We start from the raw sequence: 19,236 nt of genomic DNA on the forward strand, positions 1-19,236 counted from the left end.
TTAAAACCAACCCATTTTTTTTAAAAAACATTAGCTGCTATATGTTAGTGCCTTTGCAGCTGTAAATAAAAAAAAATATTGATTTTTTTCCCCTAGATATTTGTACTGGATTGATTGCTGTGAGTATCCTCACATTGGCCGGGTTGGAATGGATGGCACCAATCAAACTGTTGTCATAGAAACACAGATCTCCAGACCTATGGCTCTTACAATAGATTATGTCAACAGTAGGCTCTACTGGTCTGATGAAAACCATATTGAGTTTGCTGACATGGATGGATTTCGTAGACATAAAGGTTGGTCAAACAGCTGTAAACATTCAATTTTTGACATTTCTTATTTTTAATTAAAGGTGTGTTATATTAATTGGGAAAAAAGTTTGTATTCTAAATGTGAAGAATATTGTGCATTGCAAGATGACAAAGCTACATATTTTGCTTTTTTGTAAGTATTTTAAGAAGCAGAATGAGAATTTGTTTGCATCATTAAGCAAAATACTAAAGGATACTTCCTGATAAGAAAACAGTATTCTTCCCCCTTCTGTATTAACCAAATTTAGAGAAGATCAAAGAGGTAAATTTCTATTTCTGTACTTCTTCATTATTTCCTCTTTTTTTGCCAACACGTATATTTTGCTAGGCTACACCTCATGAACACTGAATTTGTTGTAGATGTTGGCTGCCAACATGAATCCCACAGGGCAAAATCCCTATTCTTGCCAATCTTCTGTATTCCTTCCAGGGCTTATAAAAGCCTCTTTGGCATTCTTTTAATACATGCAAATATGCAGCAATTCATATCTGTGAAAAATGCATTTTATCAAAAGAAAGCAAAAATTCTAAATAGGGACTGAGTTTTCTTAATAGTCCAAATACATTATGCAATAGTAAAAAAAATTTTCTTGGTTGAACTAAGCAGCATAGTTTTTTAATGTGTTTTATTTATTAGCATAGAAATGTTACCCTCAAAGCTGCTGTTGTCACAAATGGTTTGCTGCCTTTTGGTATACATAATTACATAGCCTCTAGGAAGAAAATTATTGAGGAGAGGCAGTATTTTTCCATTGTTAAAGATAACATTTAGTTTCTGTAATAAAACCTGATTCTGCCTAAACCTTACTCTAAAATCTTCAAACATGAAATACTGGCCTAAAAAAGTGATAGGTTAGCTCTAGAGCTCAGTGTGACAGACTGAATGTGTCTATTAATAAAGTAATATTTAATAACAAAGAGAGTTGAAGGGTGAAAATAAGCTTTAGCAAAACTCCACCCAGTCAGGTAAAACTACTTTCCTCAATGAGTAATTGGTATAGCCAATCAGAAAGTACTCTACTTGCCAGGCACAACTAAGAGTCGCTGAACAACATTCTTTTGGATATAGGTTGTTAAGCTTTTGAGAGGCAGCTATCAAAAACAGTTGTATCCTCTATTGGCCATGTGTCTGGCCTTGCCTTGGCAAAGCCGTAGAGAAAGCAGTAACTGTAAAACTCTATTGTATGTATAGGTAGCTGGGGAAACCTAGATGATAGGAGATGGGTTCAGATAGGCTATACCTAAAATGAGGGGGGGAGGGGAGGGAAAACTTAGAAGATTGCAAAGGGAGGGCTCTCTTTCTCTCCCCCTTGGAACAGCGTGAAGGTTAGAAGTCTGACACTAGGGTCAGAGCATAAAAGTACTTTTTGGAACCTTCAAGCATTTATTTCCTTTCTATAATTTAAACTGAGATTGCCTTGTCTAGTTTATCTTATGTAAAGTGTAAATTTAGGTATGTTACACAAACCATTTATTTTTCTCTTTTTATCAATTTTTCTCTCTGTGTTTCTAAATCTGTGGTTGTGTGTGTGGAAAGTTCACTCCAAGGAGAAATGGCACCTGTTATCCTCGAAAGAGGCACAGGAGACAAAAGAGGTTTTGGCACATAACTCCTGCAGTTTTATCTTGGTTAATAAGGCATGGGCAAAAGGGGCCTGCGCTACATGACATATGTTACATAGGCTGTGGTGGTCAAAGACCCAAGGAGATACCAGCAGAACCAAGGAAGAGATGAAAGTTGGTGGTTGTATCAAGTAACGCTGAGAGTAGAATCTTTCTTCCAAAATTAAAGAAAATAGAAGATTTTTGCACTCTGGTGAGCATATCCATATTTAGGTTGTCATAATTCAATAATCTCTTCTACTTTTTGTGTCACTTTATAGTGAAAAAAATGATGAGGAAGAGAAAGAAATCTTAGGACATAAGATCAAGCACAGAGGGTCAAAGATTGGTTCATTAAATTCTTACTTTAAAAAATTTATTAACATTTTAAATAATTGTCAAGGTAACACATCATCTCTTATAGACTTAAAATGAGGAGCCAGATGATTGCTAGAGATGTTTGTTTTCATTTTTAAAAATAAGTCTGTAGCTTAATGGAATTTATACTCTTTATGGAGATAGGCCTGAAAGTGTAAATAAATCGTGTGGGGTGTTTGTCGGTAGAAATTAGAGTATTTCCGCCAGAATTCAGATTAATCATTCTTGACATTTATAAATTAGGAGATATTTAAAAAAAGATGTTCACCAATGAACAAAAATCCTCCATGGTTTTTTTTGTTTATTTTTTTGTTTTGCGGGATTGTGTCCTGAGAAAGGAAAGTAGCAGAGAATAAAAATTAAGTGTAGTGACTTTAGTTGAGGAGGGGAATGCCTCCCTGAGCAGTTGCCTATCCAGTCCCTTCTAGCATGCTCCCCTGCTATTTCTGGCAGACCTTTCTAAAGGACACACCTCTTTATGACCACCTCACATCTCCAAGAGGTCTCGGAGATGGGCTGAGAATAAGATGGAGCTTGGGAAGTCCATTGTCAAAGAGAGTATTGGATGCAGAACTGAGGGCTACAAAGACGTGCAGAAGGGGAACGTGAACAAAACACAGCAAGGCCAGTAGAGAAGGGAAATATGAGACTAAGAGCACTTCATCTTTCCAGCAGATGTCAAATGAATTGGTAGGTTTCACACTCACCAGTCCTCCCAACATGGCTAAATTGCCCTGATGGAAGGCTTATGGCACTGCTTTGGTATGTTAAAGATAAAGCCTCCCCAAGCTTGTGGAAGGGTGTAAGTTGGCCTCCAAAGCACGTGCATAGATTTGGAAGTATTGGTGTCATCCTACAAGCATCATACAGTTTGTCTGAGAATTCAGGGACTTCCTAATGCCTACAGAGGGGCTAGAAAGTGTCAAGTGAGAGAGCTATCTAAGGTTTGTTGGGAGGTTATGAACCCTAGTGGACACTTACTCATATTCATGTTCTGAGGTCCACATGAATTGAGTTCCCCATCTGTGGTTCATAGGAGATCTGCAGAAAAGAGAGAGAGAGGAATATCCCTAAAGTGCTATCTGCAAAATTCTTTTATTCTCACCACTCTCTCTGAGCTCTTCCTGTAGAACTCAAGTCTCTGGGAAAGATTACCCTTTTTTGAGTATCCCTTCCACAGAAGGTGAGCCCTGTCTTGAGAATGTTGGAAAATGCATACAAGAAAGTTTTCTGAAACAAATGGGGGGTATGACTTTTGGTAAACCTGCATACTTCTTACTCTTATAACACTGAATAGTTAACTTTGATTTACACTTTTCTGTGTAAAGATCTAAGAAATCTAAGATCTGAGCACTTAAAACTGAATTTCTGCTAAACAAATTATGATTTTATAATTCAAGGGGTAGTGAGGTTTTGTAAATCACTGATTTGTTTATTTTTCATTGGATACCCAAAGAGTTGGTGAATTTATACTTTATTATTATTTTCCTTTAGCAACTTAATTTTAAAATTGGAAATTAGTAGAAAACTTTAATTCAGTAAATATTAATGTGTGTTTTCTAATTCCACGTTTATGAGGCAAGACAGAAAAGTGGGGCCTTTTTTGCGGGGGGGGGTAGAGGGTGTTCTCTCACACAGAGAAGGAATCCTCTGGTCTGGGCTCTGGCTAGTGGATTAAATAGTGCCTACAGAGGTCAGAGAAGCAACTGAAACTGCTTTGGCACCCAGATTGTTCCTTCTAAGTAAACTTTGGAACTGTTTTATCACCACAGCACACAGACTTTCAGCAGCTTTTCTCGTTGTCAACCCATGGATTTTCACAGCAATTCTCCTACATTATCACTTCTTCAGCCATTCCTATTCCTTTCCTCTCTTCCTGATGCCAATCTAAAAATAGAACGGTGCTATGGGATGTAGGGGAGGCAGCCTCTATAGTGCTCAGGGCTGGATTAAGGCTTAGGCACTGTAGGTCTGTGACTAGGGCCCCAGCTCCTAGAATGACTAGATTCCACTAGAATCTGAGCTCTCATTTAAAAAGAAAAAATGTGAGCTTTTAGGCCTCATGGCTGTGAATAAGTCTCCCTAAGTCTGCAGACAGCCTGAAACAACGGATGTGAACTCACCCATGCCTTTCAGTGTTAATTTCAAAACTCGTCATTGCATGGGGCCCTACCAGCACCACCTCAGCAGAAGATATTGTGTGCAGCAGGCCCAGTCAGTGCAATACTGCGTGGACCTTTGCTGTCACCCCACATTGCTAGTGAAAGAAGAAAGACCCTTGCTACTCCCGAGAGGAAGAGTGCTCCATGCTGCTCCCTCTGCCCCTCTGGTATGGGAGGGTTCCCTCAGCATCACCATGGTGTGGGTGCAGGGCCACAGGCAGACCCTGTGGTGCGATATTCCTAGAGCTCTGGCTTACTTTAATCCATCCCTGGCTGCTTTTGACTGAGAGAATTTGAATCTTGTGAGCTTGGTCTTTAAGCCCAGTTTACTCTTCTTTTAAACTTCTAGCCATGGGTTGTAACAACTTTCCAACAGGTAAAACACACTCATCTCTCTTGCAGATCTTAGAAACTGTCTAGGAGAGGGGAATGTCTGCTGCTTTCCTCTCCTGCAGAGTTCCTGATCTTTGCAGGTGAGAAATATCAGTGACTGCCCCCCTCTTGTGTACATTATGGTTGGTAGGAGAGAAGTTGTAGTGAGAATTTTGACACACCACGTATGCTAGGGATCTTGGAGAACTTAGGAGAACTTCATGACAATGGAAGCAATACTAACTTTACACAGCTACTTAAAGTTTAATGGTTGATTATATAAGCTATATTAGAGTCTAGCAAATGTAAAGCTGGAGCACTCACAAGTTTTATGCATATTAAATCAATGAGCATTCATTAGAGCATTAATCTGGCTAAGCACTAAGTTTATTTATACCATTTAGGAATTTAGCAAAGTAATCATTTGGGTTCCCATTTCCTTGGCCACCTGGCTATGTCAAACAGGTCTTCCTAATCTTTAGGCCTAAAAACTCTCTTATTTCTGAGCTGGGGATGAAATGTTAAATTTAAAAGGTGTTCATAGTTTAGTTCCTGTAATTTCAAAACTGCTAATTATAGAAGATTGTAACTACAGGAAGAAATATTCTGGGCTTGTTTTTATTACCTCAGTTTTACACCAGTATAATGCCATTAATCCACTGAACTTCACTGGTGACTTTTACATCTATCAGAGTTCATATTCTGGTCCTCTTGTCCCTCCTAAACTTAAGCACAAGCATTTGCAGATGAAAATCTTACTTTATGGGAAAAGTTAGGGAAGTATGAAAATAGAGTTTATAATGGCAACCCGGACACAACCATAGTTACAAAATTGTAACAAATTCCTCCATAATATATTATATTTGTGTCTGTCTCTCTCTGCATGTAAGAGCTGGCTAGATCTATCAATCAATCAATCAATCAATCAACCACTTATTATAGGGAGAGCTGATAAAGTGGCCTGTGGATGAAGTTGCCCAACACTTCCTATTTTAAGACTATATGCAATTGCTTATATATTTGCTGAATTTTAACTATTCCTAATATCTTCCTAATGCTGAAAGTCTTTGGAAATTTCGGCTAAAGCAGTTCAGCTGTTTCAGAGAACAAAATTAGGGGAAAATGTGTTGTTTTGCCTTTGTTAAAAAAGTATTATCACTCTTTCATTGAATAGTTCTAGTGCCTCTTTTTTTTGGAGCAGGGAGTGGCCTCTGTCTCAGGGATGTGCTTTTTGCTGTCTCAGGGATGTGCTTTTTGCTGTCTCTTTGCATATTCTAAGTAGAAACATTTAACGGTTCAGCAGCTAAAAGAATCTCTGAATATTGCATCTGCAATGAGCATGCTCCACCCAAGGTTTGCAGCGGCTGAGCAGGATTTTCCAGGCAGTTGCTCCTCCCAGAAGTGGGGCTACTATGGCACAGGGTATTGTAACTGCGAGCTTGGAGAGTGAGGCTGTCTTCCCTATGCTCTCAGTGATCCCCCAAATGGTGTTGAATCTGTAAAGAGGGGACATAGGAAGCAACCTGCTTGCAAAAATGTGGTGGTAGGGGGGAAGAGATGAGGATAGAAACCAGGGTGGGAATGGATAGGAGCAAAGTGGGCTGAGCAGTTGTATACAGAGAAGGAGAGGGAAACAGAAGTCAGGCTAATGGCTGGATAGAAGCTGGATGAAGGTGGTTGGGAGATGGGGGCAGGAGCAGGGTTGGATAGGAGAGAGGAGGGGACAGGAGCTGGGGAATGAGGCAAGATAAGAGAAGAGAGAGAAAGAGAGAGAGAGAGAAACTTGGGGAACAAGGACAGAAGGATTTATAACCACTGGGGCATGCTTATCTACAGATCCTGGACTTGAATCCAGGAATTCTGAGTAACTATATTCCTTGGCTGTCAGCAAATAGCAAAAACCAATTGACAAAAGTATATATCTCTTCTCCCTCACTAGTGTCTTTTCCACACACAGAATAAGACAGTTGCTCCATTAGTTCTAGTGGTGGAGGTCAGTTCTGGGACTTAAAGCCTGCTAGTAACCCATGTCGGTGTCAGTATGATGCCTTATGAAGGATTTTGTTTTCTTTCATTTTTTCTTTTTTGAACATCACACACAAACTACATTAAAAGAACATTAAGGATGCAAAGACAAGCATTCCAAAGTTAGGAAATGTTAGAACTAAGGTTGTCCCAACAACCTTAAATCCACCCCATGGTACATATGTGTTTAATTACAGAATCATGAACTATTCTTTTCAGCAAGAACCTGCCTGCTTCATACAGGGCACAAGATATACTATACTCTAGAAATGAATCAGGGTTGTATAATGAATAAGACTGTTGTCTTATAGGAACCTCTACCCTGTTTGGAAAAGAAAGAAGTACTTGTCGCAGCTTAGAGACTAACAAATTTATTTGAGCATAAGCTTTCGTGGGCTACAGCCCACTTCTTCAGATGCATAGAATGGAACATATAGTGAAGAGATATATATACGCATTCAGAGAGCATGAAAAGGTTGGTCTGTTTGTTAAGTAAGTTGAATACCACCATGGATAACTGGATCACTGCCTCTGCCATGGAGTTCCTCTGTAATGCTAGATAAGTCACTTACACCAAAATGTTCACAGGTGGCCAATAATTGCATGTTTCTCATTTTCTGGATGTCTAACATGAGACACCTGGTGCCAGATTGAGCACTCACAGCTACAAATGAAGTCGGTAGGAACTGAGCTTTGAATATATAAAGTGCTATAAAAAGCCCAGTTAAATGTTTCAAGTTGTGTGCCAAAATCCAGTGAACACTTTTGACAGTTTTGGCCTTAACTTTCTGTGTTTACTTCCCCACTTGTAAAATGGGAATAATAATACCTTGTAATGTCTCAAGGGTGTTGTGAAGCTAAATTCATTAATGTTTGTTAAGCAATCGGAAATGAATTTCACAAAAGGAATTAGGCGACCAAGTCCCTGTTTTAGGAGCTTAATTCCCAGTTTTGGGACCACTGCAATGCACAAAGCTTCCACTGAAGCCTGTAGGTACCTAAATTCATTCAGTGCCTCTAGTTTTACAGTAAAAGGTGTACCTATGTTTCTACATCTGTGCTTGAACATGGCTGCCTCCGTCCCAACTCCTCTCCCCCACTAGGTCCCAGAGAGATTCACAAACCAGGTGAAGACAAGTTGTATGTGGGGCCTGACCTGATAGGAATAATCTGAGCATGCCTACTGGATTGGGCCCCTCATGCGAGTTCATACAGAACAGGCAAGGGAGAAACGACTTCCCTCATAACAGTACTCACTTGGAATGTGGGAGACGTCCAATTTACCTGAGGGGAGTAGAGATTTGATCAGTGCCAAAGGCCTATCATTAATTTATTCTTTTTTAGTGCAAGGTTTGGATGATGTGTGTTAAATAACGCCAGAGGAGAGACCACATATTTAATAAGGAGAATGAAAAGAAATACTGAATAACCCATTTTTTCCATAGGAACCTCATAAGGCAGGTTCCTATGGAAAAAGTAGAAAGAAAGAAATGTAGATCTGGAAATTACTTCAGGATGTCGTCTAGTCCACCCTCCAACTCCCAACACTGAGGTAGGATTAGAGATACCTAGACTACCCCGACAGTTGTTTGTATAATCTATATTCTAAAACCTCCAAGACGGGGATTCCACAACCTCACTTGTAGTTAGAAAGGTTTTATTAATATAGAACCTAAAGACTATATATATATAGTCTTTATCCAGACCTTGTTTGTGTATGCATTGTAATAGATTTAATATATATAATATGTAACTATATACATTATATATATAATATATATAACTATCACCTCTATTGTAATGCATACACAAACAAGGTCTGGATAAAGTTATATGTTCTAGCATTTCCTAACTTGTGAGTGCTTGACTTTGAAACATTAATGTTATTTTAGCATAGTTTCTCTAATTTTATATATACTCACTCTCACATTTTCCATGCAGTTAAAACTAATTGAAATCTGCTACATAGACTCTTTTTTAAAGTTATGTAGTAATTATACTAAATTGTTATTGGGTATCATATCTGTTATGATCAGAGTCCTAGGTTAATAGTTTAGGTCACTCTTAATGGGGCTGTTGTGGCTTCAGAATACTCAAGCAACAATTACTCCTCCTCCCAAGCTAATTTGCACGCTACAATCTTATCACTTTACTTGAGTTACTGTCAAGACTATATAAATGTGTCAAGCGTTCAGATTGGTACATTACATGACCAACAGCAGTCACTCTTAAAAGTAACATATCTGTACGCTAACTAATTAAGGGACAGATTCACCATTATGCTCCAATTGGTTTCTGCTGATTCAGGCTACTTTGTTCTTCACTGGCACAGTACTTGAATATGGCCTTAAAAATTACTTTAAAAAAAATGATATAAACTATCTTCAGTCCATTAAAGATATCACAGATTAGCATTCTTTTGTACCTTTTCATGCATAATTTTTTAAAATAATTCTAAAGCAAAAAAAGAAATTCCCATACAAAACCTATTTAAGCTATAGTTAAGGTTGACAGTAGGTAACATAAGTGTAAACATCCTATGATAACTGTACATTTAGGAATGAGTTATTAAATGTTTGTGGTCCTAGATTTTATTTTAAATAATTTTTAAAGACAGATTCATTTTTCATTTCCTTCTCTTATGGCGTGGCTCTAGGTTAGTTTAGCTACTTTAGATACCATAACTGCATTTCTATACCTTAACATGTTTAGAGGGTTGTTGTTTTTGTTAATTTAATTTTATCTTTGAATTTCTTGATTTATAGTGCTTGTTTGGGGAAAAAATGACAATTTTTTTCTATTTTTTTAAATGTTTACATTACTGAGATGTAATCTCAATCTTAATCTCATTTTAACAAAGTGTTATGTCTGCGAATATATTTTACTGGGTAATTCAAATCTCAATTCCAAATGGGAGTGTGTGAGTTTTATAGGTATTAAATTTTTTAAATAGAAACATTTTAATTGCAACCCTTTTCAAGTTTCAAGTTACATTCCAAAATGCTAATTTCAGTCTTCAATATTAGTTAACACATACATACACATACTTATTTAGAAATCAAGGTTTCAGTTACTGGGATTAAATAATTTGTTATGCTCATTAAGCAGAATTTGTTTTTGTTTTTATTTTTAAGATAAGATTTTATATTTAGTAAAAGTAATATAGATTAATTTATAAAACATTTATCACTGAAAGTCTCTAGCTTTACAAAATCAATGATAAAAAGTAATACAACACTCTTATAAATAAAATTTAGTTGGACTACATCAATAAGTTTTTTTTTCTTTTTATTATTACAATCTAGCCTTTCCCCAGTATATATTACAGCCATACACTTGGTTCATAAACATAAGTGAATGAAAATATCTATAAAACAATTTACATTTAGTTACTTTAAATGAAATTATATATGATAATATTGAGGTTTGAAATTAGCGTTTTGGAAGATGAATCATCAAAACGGTTTGTTACTGAATGTCTCTTGTAGTACAAGAATTGTAGAGAAAGTCAGTGTTAGAGTTGCAGAAAGGAATACGCCATATAACAAACTGAATTCTCAAACTTTCTGTTATCAGTTTAAACTTGCTTTATGTAATAAAACCATAAATTTCGCATTAACCTTATACACCAAAATACTGCTGTTTAGCAGAAACTACTCTAAAGCCATTGGTGGACATATTTTTGATTTAAAATTCTACTAATTCTTTTAACAGCCATTTTTCAATATTTAAATTCTAAACAGTAATTAATTAGGACCAGACTTTATCTGTCTTTCTATTTCATTGGCAGCTTTGAGGTGCCTAGTACCAGCTCATTGTACAGAACCAATGTATATGGGAAAGGAGGCTGCATCTCATAAGAGATATAATAAAAAAATGCGCTACATGTATACAGTGAATACTCTTGGTCCCTGGGTTAGTCAGCACCATGTTGCCACTTACGCTGGGCTATACTTTACTGACACAACCGAAATCTTAATAGCTACCCAAAAGGCACATATTTTACAGTATCAGCTGTCACTAGCACTGCTGTAGTTAAGGGATTTTCACATTTCCCACTATATGGAATTATGCCTCAGCCTTTAGAACAGAAATAGGTGGAACTTTTATACAAGATCATGCCTAAGCATGTGTTTTGTTTTATTTTAAACAATTCTGTTTAAATTCCAGATATTTAATGTTATTAAATTATGTAAAATAGACACCAAAATGTTATATGGTTTCAGATAGCTTTTGCACGTATATAAATCCCAAAATAGCATGCGATGAAAAGTTTGCAAATTTATATTACATAATACGTAGCTAAAGAGTAAATATTGGAAAGATGGGGTTATTAATAGAAAGGAGGTGAGGGGAAACCTACTTCACCTTACCATTTATTTTTCATAATAGTTTTAAGTAGGCATATACACTGCACGTGTGGATTACAATATGTAAATTTAACAGATAGATAAAAATTGATATACATTTGTGGGTAAAGTTCATCAGGTTCTGTGATCTATACAGTTCAGAAAAGAAACCAATGCTTTAAATGTGTATTCATATTTTGACCCAACTTCTGAACAAACACAGGAGCCCTCCTGTTCAGGCCTGTGTAATCATTCATCCCTCTTCAGCATAGATTCATGCAAACCTAATTCCTCTCTCTCCTCCCAGTCTGCCAACTATGGTTTGATCTCTCTTTCTGTTCAATCATTTAGCCATCCTTTGCTTTCCCTCCTAGTTTGTTCAGCCCTTCTTACTGCATGCTCCACTCTGCCCAGAACTTTCTTTCTTTCTTTTGCTTTTCCTCAAGTGCCAGTGCACTCATTCCCCTTGCAGCATCTAGCTTTCATTCAGTACTTCCGCTTTCTTGTGTAATCTGGTGCACACTGCAGTCCAGAGCATATTTCTTCTCACACTATATGAGAATGTATTGTTTAACTATAGTTTCAGGACCCAACAGAGAAGCAGAGATGGTTGGGTAGGTCTGTAAGGAGATAAGGGTGGCCTATAAGAGGAAGGAGAGAATTGCATGGACATAGCTGGTAGAGGGAGAAGCTGGAAGCCACTCAATCAGAGATAGAAGTGGAATTTGTGGTGGGGAACTGGGTCACAGGAATCTGAGTTAGAGTCTCTCTGGGCTTATCTACCTTAAGAATTCTACAGCGGCACAGCTGCGTTGCTGTAGCACATTGGTGTAGACGTTACCTACTTTAATGAGAGAGATTCTCCTGACAGCACAGGTAATGCACCTCCCCAAGAAGCAATAGCTAGCTTGATGGAAGAATTTTACCACCAACGTAGCTCCGTCTACACAAGACCCTAAGACGGCTTAACTATGCTGCTCGAGGTGTGGATTTTTGACACCCTGAGTGATGTAGTTAAACCTAATTTTCTAGTGTAGATCAGATCTTAAATACAGCTATAGTCTAAAAAGTGACTAAAATGATATTGTGGGATTCAGTGTTCATTGCCTCTTAATAACTCTACATCGACTATGTTCACCTTACAAATAAAAAGAACTAAGTTCTGAAAATCAAACTAGGTTCTTTATCAATCTGAGTTCACTAATAATAAAGATTCTACTGATGGAACAGAGATGATAATGCTGTTGGTGGTGCAGGAGCAGTAATGGAATTTAACTCACTATATGAGTTGTGAAAATTGATGTAAAAAGGAGGCAAATGACCAAATCGAACTCTGAATCCTCAAAAGGAGCAAATTAGTTGTGTAAGACAGTGAACAGTATGCACAGTTGAGTAATACATCATCATTTTTCTGACCATAACCGCCCTTAAGCTAAACCAGTAGTAAACAATTGGGGTCCGTTCATTTGAGAGAAATAGTGTGGTTTGTATGAGTTCATATAGGAATAGAAGGTTATTCATCCCTAAGTAATAGGTTATTTGGAGTATTCAGATGCTAATATTTTAATAACCAAGAAATTAAATGTAGTAAATACAATTGTTATGGAATGGCAGACCATAACATCTCTGAGAGAGAAGTTGTCTATCGTGTGAATTTGTCTGTGGATTAATTACTGGAGCGGAGATAATAGATTTCTTTTTCTTTTTCTTTTTCTTTTTTTTCTTTTTTGGTTCAGCCACCAAACTGGAAAATCTGAAAAACAGTTTATTGGGTCAACCTGAAATGACTTTTTGTTTTGTTTTTGTTTTGTTTAGCTTTGGGATTTGTGTACCACTTTTTTGTGTTTTTTAAAATAAATGTCAAAATGAAACATTTCAATTTTTTGACTTTTTTTCCATTTTGGCCAAAACTAATTAATGTTTAATTCCTATCCCCATATTTGCTGGTCTAGATATGATGCTTCAAGTTATTTAAATATAGTTTTATATTTAAGGAAAATGTTAGTCTCTTGCTAATGGATAGGTAATTGGGCATCTTTATCAAATGTTTTGAAATAAACGTTAGAGAGAAAGAGGAAGTATGTTTCGCTGTAAGGGGAAAAAATAAGAAATAAAAGACTTTTTTTGTACCAGTGTATGCAGATAAATCAATAGCTGTCACTGACTGAGGTCTTGGGAAGCTTACAGAATTCTGGAGAGGAAAAAGAAAACAAAAAGGCTACATCAAAAAGACTAGATTTCAGAATTGCATTATGATTCTTTTTCTTCATTTTTGTCATTCACATTCCATGCAAACTGTAGATTTTATAGGCTATTATATGAAAACAATGCTGATGTTCTGTTGTTTACAACATAATAAAAGTTAATGAAAAGAAGCAAAATACAATTTAGCTACTACAGAAATGTTTTTCAACCAGTAAAATAAATTGAAATTAACTGCCATTTCTGAAATGTCTGATAGCTACAACTTCACTCATGCCTTACCTTTGTGTCATTAGAAAAATATTTATATTAAATTGTGCGTTCATATTAGAACAGCTTTTGTTTAGATATATGTCTTTAGATTTGCTTAAAAATTATTTATTTTTGTGATAAACAGTTGATACAGTCAGTTGTTAGTTGATTTGATTATATCATTTTCTCTGAAGTCAATAACATAAGAACGGCATACTGGGTCAGACCAAAGGACCATCTAGCCCAGTATTCTGTCTTCAGACAGCGACCAATGTCGGGTGCCCCAGAGGGAATGAACAGAACAGGTAATCATCAAGAGATCCATTCCCTGTCTCCTATTCGCAGCTTCTGGCAAACAGAGGTTAGGGACACCATCCCTGCCCATCCTGACTAGCCATTGATGGACCTGTCCTCCATGAATCTAGCTAGCTCCCTTTTGAACCCCGTGATGGTCTTGGCCTTCACAACACCCTCTGGCAAGGAGTTCCACAGGTGGACAGTGCGTTGTGTGAAAAAATACTTCCTTGTGTTTGTTTTAAACCGGCTACCTATTCATTTCATTGGGTGGCCCTTGGGCCTTGTATTATGAGAAGGAGTAAATAACACGTTTTTATTTACTTTCTCCAAACCAGTCATGATTTTATAGACCTCAATCATATGCCCTCTTAGTCGCCTCTTTTCTCAGCTGAACAGGGTCGACTTTAGGAAGTGCGGGGCCTGATTCGAATTGTTTCAACAGGTCCCTGGCAGGATGAGTCACCCGGCAGTGATCCGGGTCTTCCGTGGCACTGAAGGACCCGCCGACAAAATGCCGCCAAAGACTCGGTGCGAGGAAACCAATGCTTTAAATGTGTATTCATATTTGACCCAACTTCATGAACAAACACAGGAGCCCTCCTGTTCAGGGCCTGTGTAATATTTCATATACCCCCTCTTCAGCATAGATCATGCAAACCTAATTCCTCTCCATCCTCCAGTCTGCCAACTATTGGTTTGATCTCTCTATTCTGGTTCAATCATTTAGCCATCCTTTCTTTCCCTCCTAAAGTTGGTTCAGCCCTTCTTACTTGCATGCCTCCACTTGCCCAGCAACTTCTCTTCTTTATTTAGCTTTTCCTCAAGTGCCAGTGCACCCTCATTCCCCCTTGCAGGCCATCTAGCTTTCACATTCAGTACTCCGCTTTCTGTGTAATCCGGGTGACACTGCAATCCAGAGCATATTTCTTCTCACACTATATGAAACTAGTATTGTTCACATATAGTTTCAGGACCCAACAGAGAAGCAAGATGGTGGGTAGGTCTTGTAAGGGAGATAAGGTGGCCTTATAAGAGGAAGGAGAGAAATTGCCATGGACTGCTGGTAGACGGGAGAAGCTGGAAGCCACTCAATCTTCAGAAGATAGAAGTGGATTTGTCGTGGGAACTGGGTCAACGCAATCTGAGTTAGACGTCTCTCTGGCTTATCACCTTAAGCAATTCTACAGCGGCACATGCTGCGTTCTTGTAGCACCACATTGGTGTAAAGACGTTTACCTACTTGAGAGCAGATCTCTCACCTGACAGCAGGTATGCCACCTCAAGAAGCGCTAGCTAGCTTGATGGAAGAATTTTTACCACCACGTAGCTCCGTCACACAAGACCTACGACGGCTTAATATGCTGCTCGAGGTGGGATTTTTGACACCACCTGAGTGATGTAGTTAACCTAATGTTTCTAGTGGTAAGATCAGATCTTAATACAGCAATATAACGTCCTAAAAAAGTGAACTAATTGATATTGTGGAATTCAGTGTTCATTGCCCTTAATAACTCTACATCACTTATGTTCACCTTTACAATAAAAAGAACTATGTTCTGAAAATCAAACTAGGTTCTTTATCAATCTGAAGTTCCTAAATTAGATATTCTACTGATGGAACAGAGAGAAATAGCTGTTGGGGTGCAGGAGCAGTAATGGAATTTAACCTCACTATGGTTGGTGAAAATTGATGTAAAAGAGGCAAATGACCAAATACGAACTCTGAATCCCTCAATAAGGAGCGAAATAGTTGTGTTAGAGACAGTGAACACGTATGGCACAGTTGAGTAATACATCATCATTTTTCTGACCCATAAACGCCCTTAAGCTACCAGTAGTAAAACAATTGGGCGTCCGTTCCTTTAGAGAGTAGTGTGGTTTGTATGAGGTTTATAAGGAATAGAGGTTATTCATCCCTAAGCTAATAGGTTATTTGAGTAATTCAGATGCTAATATTTAATAACCAAGAAATTAAATGTAGTAAATACCAATTGTTATGGAATGGCCAAGCCAAACATCTCTGAGAGAGAGTTGTCTATCGTGTGCAATTTGTCTGTGGATTAATTACTGGGAGGGGCAGATAATAGATTCTCTTTTCTTCTTTTTTCTTTTTTTTCTTTTTTGCGTAGCCAACCCCAAACTGGAAATCTGAAAAACAGTTTATTGGATCACCTAATATGACTTTTGTTTTGTTTTTGTTGTTAGCTTTGGATTTGTGTTACACATTTTTTGTGTTGTTTTTTAAATAATGTCAAAATGAACACATTTCAATTTTTTTTGAACTTTTTTTCCAATTTTGGCAAACTCAATTAATGTTAATTCCTATCCCCATATTTGCTGTTCTACGATATGATCTTCAGTTATTTAATAATACGATTATATATTTAAGAATGTTAGTCTCTTGTACATGGATAGGTAACTGGGCATCTTATCAAATAGTTTTGAACATAAACGTAGAGAGAAGAGGAAGTATGCTTTCGCTGTAGGGCGAAAAAATAAGAAATAAAAGAACTTTTTTGTACCAGTCGTATGCAGATAAATCACATAGCTGTCCACTTGAACTGAGGTCTGAGGAAGGCTTACAGAAATTCTGGAGAAGGCAAAAGAAAACAAAAAGGCTACATCAAAAAGACTAGATTTCAGATTGCATTATGATTTTTTTCTTCATCTTTTCGTCATATCACATCACTCCGCAACTTGTAGATTTATAGGCTATTATTGAAACAAGTGCTGTATCTTATGTTGTTTACAACATTAATAAAGTTATGAAAGAAGCAACAATACAATTTACCTACTACAGAAACTGTTTTTCAACCAGTAAATTAAATTGAAATTTAAACTGCATTTCTTGAAATGTCTGTCGCTCAACACACCTCATGCTTACCTTTGTGTCATTAAACAGAAATATTTATATTAATTGTAAGCGTTGCATATAGAACAGCCTTTCGTTTAGATATATGTCTTTTAGATTTTGCTATAAATTATTTATTTTTTTGTGATAAACAGTTGATACAGTCAGTTGTTAGTTGTTTATTATATCACATTTTCTCTGAAGTCAATAAACATAAGAACGCACTAACTGGTCAGCAAAAGGACCATCTAGCCGTATTCTGACTCTTCACGACAGCGACACCATGTCGGTTGCCCAGAGGAATCGAACAGACAGTAATCATCAAGAGTCCATTCCCTGTCTCCTATTCGCAGCCTTCTGGCAAACAGAGGTTAGGGACACCATCCCCATGCCATCTGACTATATGCCAATTGTGGAACCCTATCCTTCATGATTATCTTTAGTTATTTTTTAAATCTGTTACAATCTAACAGCAAAAAACTGTCTTATAGCTTCAGCCACATATCAGGAAAAACACACGATCAAGCAATGCCATGGAAGGCGCAATAATAAATTACTGCAGAAGTGCATTAAAAGATAGTAAGTTGCTCTATGATCAAAATTCCATGAGGCACATTAATCCGTCCGATCATCATATGCTTCTCTAATACTATATAGGTCAAGTGATACTCCGAACTCAGTGGTTAAGAGCCAAATTAGTGATCAGCAATTACAGCAATGAGCCACAGTATAGGGTATCATTCATTTTTATTTACTATAGTATTGTATATTACATATTTAAATAGTCTGACTGTGAAAATATTTAGTTATTATATATATTTTGGTCAGTCCATTTTGTTGTAAGAACATCATATATTATAATTATCCTTACAGCAAAATGACAGTCCAAGATGATTATTTTATCAACTACAATTGGTTAATAACAGTAGTAAAGGCATCCTGATTAGTTAATTACTTTAATTGGCTTATAATTAAATACACAGTGCTTTAATTTCATGTGCTCAAGCGCCTCAGGAGACACCTTAAGAGGCCACTTGGCTTGTGAGCCTCAGCCTGCATATCACTGCTTTAGATGCTTTGCATACAACTCATGCACTGTATAGCAAATAGAAATTGTACTTCAATTTTTCAAATTCAGCAAGTTGTCGAGTATGATCCCATTGAAAAAACATCCTCCGTCTTTTCTTGTTCTACCCTGGCAATAGGCTTCTTGATGTCACATTCAAACAATGGATAGTATATAAAAGCCAGTGGTTGGCATAAACATAATGTTTGGCTAAACTCAGGAATGGCTCTTCTCAGTCAGGGAGAGCCCATCTGCAACACTTAGGCTGAGAGGTCTTCTTAGTTCATTCACTGATGTGTTATAATTGTGAAAAAACTTCTATCATACATCAGATGACAGTGAGAGTCCCCAGTCCATGCATAATGGAAGTTCACACAGGCCCAGAGACTCCACTTAAAAATCTGGTTGTCAGGAATGTCTAATCACATGTGCACCTGTTGGGAAGAAGAGACTTTCCATCAGGAACTTCAGTTACTCATGGTGAATATCATACATGAAAGTTTGAAATGAAAACAATATTGCATTTAAGAGACTGCATTTTACATTACAGTCAGTTGAGTGGCGTATCCATTCTAATTTAGTGCACTTGAATTTAGTTCTGGAGACTGAAGCTCTCTAGGTATCCATATATCATAGACAGTGTAGGCAGTGGCAATATAAGCTTGCCCACACTTCTAACTTGTAAACAGGATTTTAAAAAGAACTAGATAAATTCATGAAGGATAGGTCCATCAATGGTTATTAGTCAGGATGGGCAGGAATGGTGTCCCTAAACTCTGTTTGCTGGAAGCCCCATGGATAAGTCTGAATGTCCTCTTATTTTTCCAGAAAGAGGGGCACAAATTCAGATTCTTATACAGGAGACAGGTCAGCCCCAGAAAAGAACTGACTCAGTAACACATTTTCCATTTTAACTAAATTATTGCTACTTTTGCATTTATAAATGAATTCCTTTTTTGGGAAATAAATCTTACATTAATGGTAAATCATGCTTTAATAGACATAAGTGAAATACCCCAAGTTAGAATTCTAATTTAATTCACCTCCGATAACACAAATACAGTCACTATTTTAGTGCTGCTTTGTTGATGACATAGAGCAGATAAGCAGGAAAAAATCTTTTTTTCAAAAGATAATTACAGCTTTTTTAAATTGTACCACAACAAATATTGCTAAGGGAAAACAGTTGTGAAAGCCATGTCAGATACGATTTCTAAATATTCAAAATGACCCTTACAGATTTATATGGGATTTTGTAGAAAGACTCCTAATTCCAAACAAAAGCATCCATCAGTTGACTTGACAGTTATGAATAATAGTGTTTTACATGCCATAGATGCCAAACAAGACACACTAGGTTTAGCATAAA

At 37.1% G+C, this 19,236-nt stretch overlaps 1 protein-coding gene across 1 annotated transcript in view; it reads left to right on the top strand.

Annotated features, from left to right (window-relative positions):
* Positions 1-19,236, top strand: part of LRP1B (LDL receptor related protein 1B) — a 1,355,016-nt gene that overhangs the window by 1,151,872 nt on the left and 183,908 nt on the right. Inside the window, 1 exon segment of the mRNA XM_075069829.1 lies at positions 97-296. Within this exon segment, the coding sequence (XP_074925930.1) occupies positions 97-296 (200 nt within the window).

Source organism: Chelonoidis abingdonii, chromosome 10 (assembly GCF_003597395.2).
Source record: "Chelonoidis abingdonii isolate Lonesome George chromosome 10, CheloAbing_2.0, whole genome shotgun sequence".
NCBI lineage: Eukaryota > Metazoa > Chordata > Testudines > Testudinidae > Chelonoidis > Chelonoidis abingdonii.